Source organism: Nematolebias whitei, chromosome 14 (genome assembly GCF_014905685.2).
Source record: "Nematolebias whitei isolate Nwh7 chromosome 14, NemWhi1, whole genome shotgun sequence".
In the NCBI taxonomy this organism is placed as follows: Eukaryota; Metazoa; Chordata; class Actinopteri; order Cyprinodontiformes; family Rivulidae; genus Nematolebias; species Nematolebias whitei.
In genome coordinates this window covers 42,644,448-42,645,759 of record NC_056511.1, presented here as the reverse complement: position 1 = coordinate 42,645,759, position 1,312 = coordinate 42,644,448, and the positions used below count along the sequence as shown (strand labels likewise).

The window sequence follows — 1,312 nt, the reverse complement described above, 5'->3', positions numbered from 1 at the left end:
AATTAGATTTTCACCAATTTGTTTTTACTGTTTCATATAAATGAATACACGTATGCATGGAGGTGAGGCAAATGTACTCAAAGTAAACTTCGGTTCAGGTTTGTATTGTGAATTGTTCCAACAAAAACGGTCTCTTTGTTGTTACACATGAAAGTAGAAACTCTTAATAGAGTTTCAGTTCTCCGGTGACATCGTCAATCAGATCAGCTGGGCCTGGACCGATTCCCAGCACAGTGCGGGAGCCGGGTGCAATTTGTGTCCTTCCTGCATCCTGAATGAGGCTCACTGTGAGCCCCGCTTCTTTGGCATGGCCCAGCAGATCAATCAGGGTGTCTTCATCGGGGGCCTTCACCACCACCTTGGGCTGGCCGCAGTATTCCCACTGTTTGAGCAGCTCAGGGTTCCTGCGCTGAACCTGCCTATATGCAGCTACAGCAGCATGGGAGCACTGGGCGGCAACCTTCCCTTTGCCCATTTTCAGGTCGTTTCGGACCACCAGGACCATCTTGAACTCGCCTCCCTCTCCCATCACGGTGGCTTCTTTGGTGCCGTTCCCCATCACTTTCATCAGGTTCTGGGATGTGGGACCAAAGCGGGAGCGAAGGTGCCATCCAAAAAAGAGTCCACAGCTCAATCCAGCCACTACACCCAGGCCCAGTGGACCATATACCGGATCCATACTGTAAAAAAAGAAAAATACAGAAGACTTTAAGTTTACACATGTTTAAAATGAAAAGGGAGTAAGTTTCAACCACGTTTAATAATAAACAGGGAGGGGTGGGGGGGGGGGATTTTGAATTTTCAGACGAGCTCTGAAAAGGATATGTCAAGTTTCACCAAATTACTTGTCCTCATACTTTACATTTCACCGCAAATATTTAGTATTTTCTCCCTAAAAGCTCAGTTATTTAAAACTTCACTCTGTGTTTATGCTAACAGACAAGCTAACGAACTGTTAGTGAAACTGTGCGGGTCGAACGCAAGGGTGTTTAAAGGCCATGAACGTAAATGGACACATCTGAATACCAGAGAGGAGAAGAGCCGATAAACAGTAAAAACACTAGTAATGTTTCTTACCTGCTGTGTTCAGCAAGAACTTCTAATAAGCATGAATGAAAACCGACAGTCTCTTCTTCGTGGGAATTTCCGTCAGTAGTGGCGCCTCGCTGCTGCCGCGCACTGTTGAGGAGGTGGAAACGCAGGCTGCTTGTTTCCAACACTGCTGCGTTCAATGTAGCCTCGGAAATCATACCTTCTGCATGAGCGTTGTCGGAAAACCACAGGTGTGTGTGTGTTTGTGTTTCACGTGAAC

At 46.5% G+C, this 1,312-nt stretch overlaps 1 protein-coding gene across 1 annotated transcript; it reads right to left on the bottom strand.

Moving 5' to 3' along the window:
* Window positions 1-21: 21 nt before the first annotated feature.
* On the bottom strand, window positions 22-1,148 carry ptrh2 (peptidyl-tRNA hydrolase 2). Its single transcript, XM_037688131.1, has 2 exons — window positions 1,078-1,148; window positions 22-680 (listed from the first exon to the last, which is right to left on the bottom strand). The coding sequence occupies exon 2, from the start codon at window positions 677-679 to the stop codon at window positions 164-166; it is 516 nt and encodes a 171-aa protein (XP_037544059.1). The 5' UTR covers window position 680; window positions 1,078-1,148; the 3' UTR covers window positions 22-163.
* Window positions 1,149-1,312: the final 164 nt, after the last annotated feature.

What these genes read in the sequence shown, in the direction of transcription:
- ptrh2 (XM_037688131.1), bottom strand. Translation starts at nt 679, where the DNA reads ATGGATCCGGTATATGGTCCACTGGGCCTGGGTGTAGTGGCTGGATTG.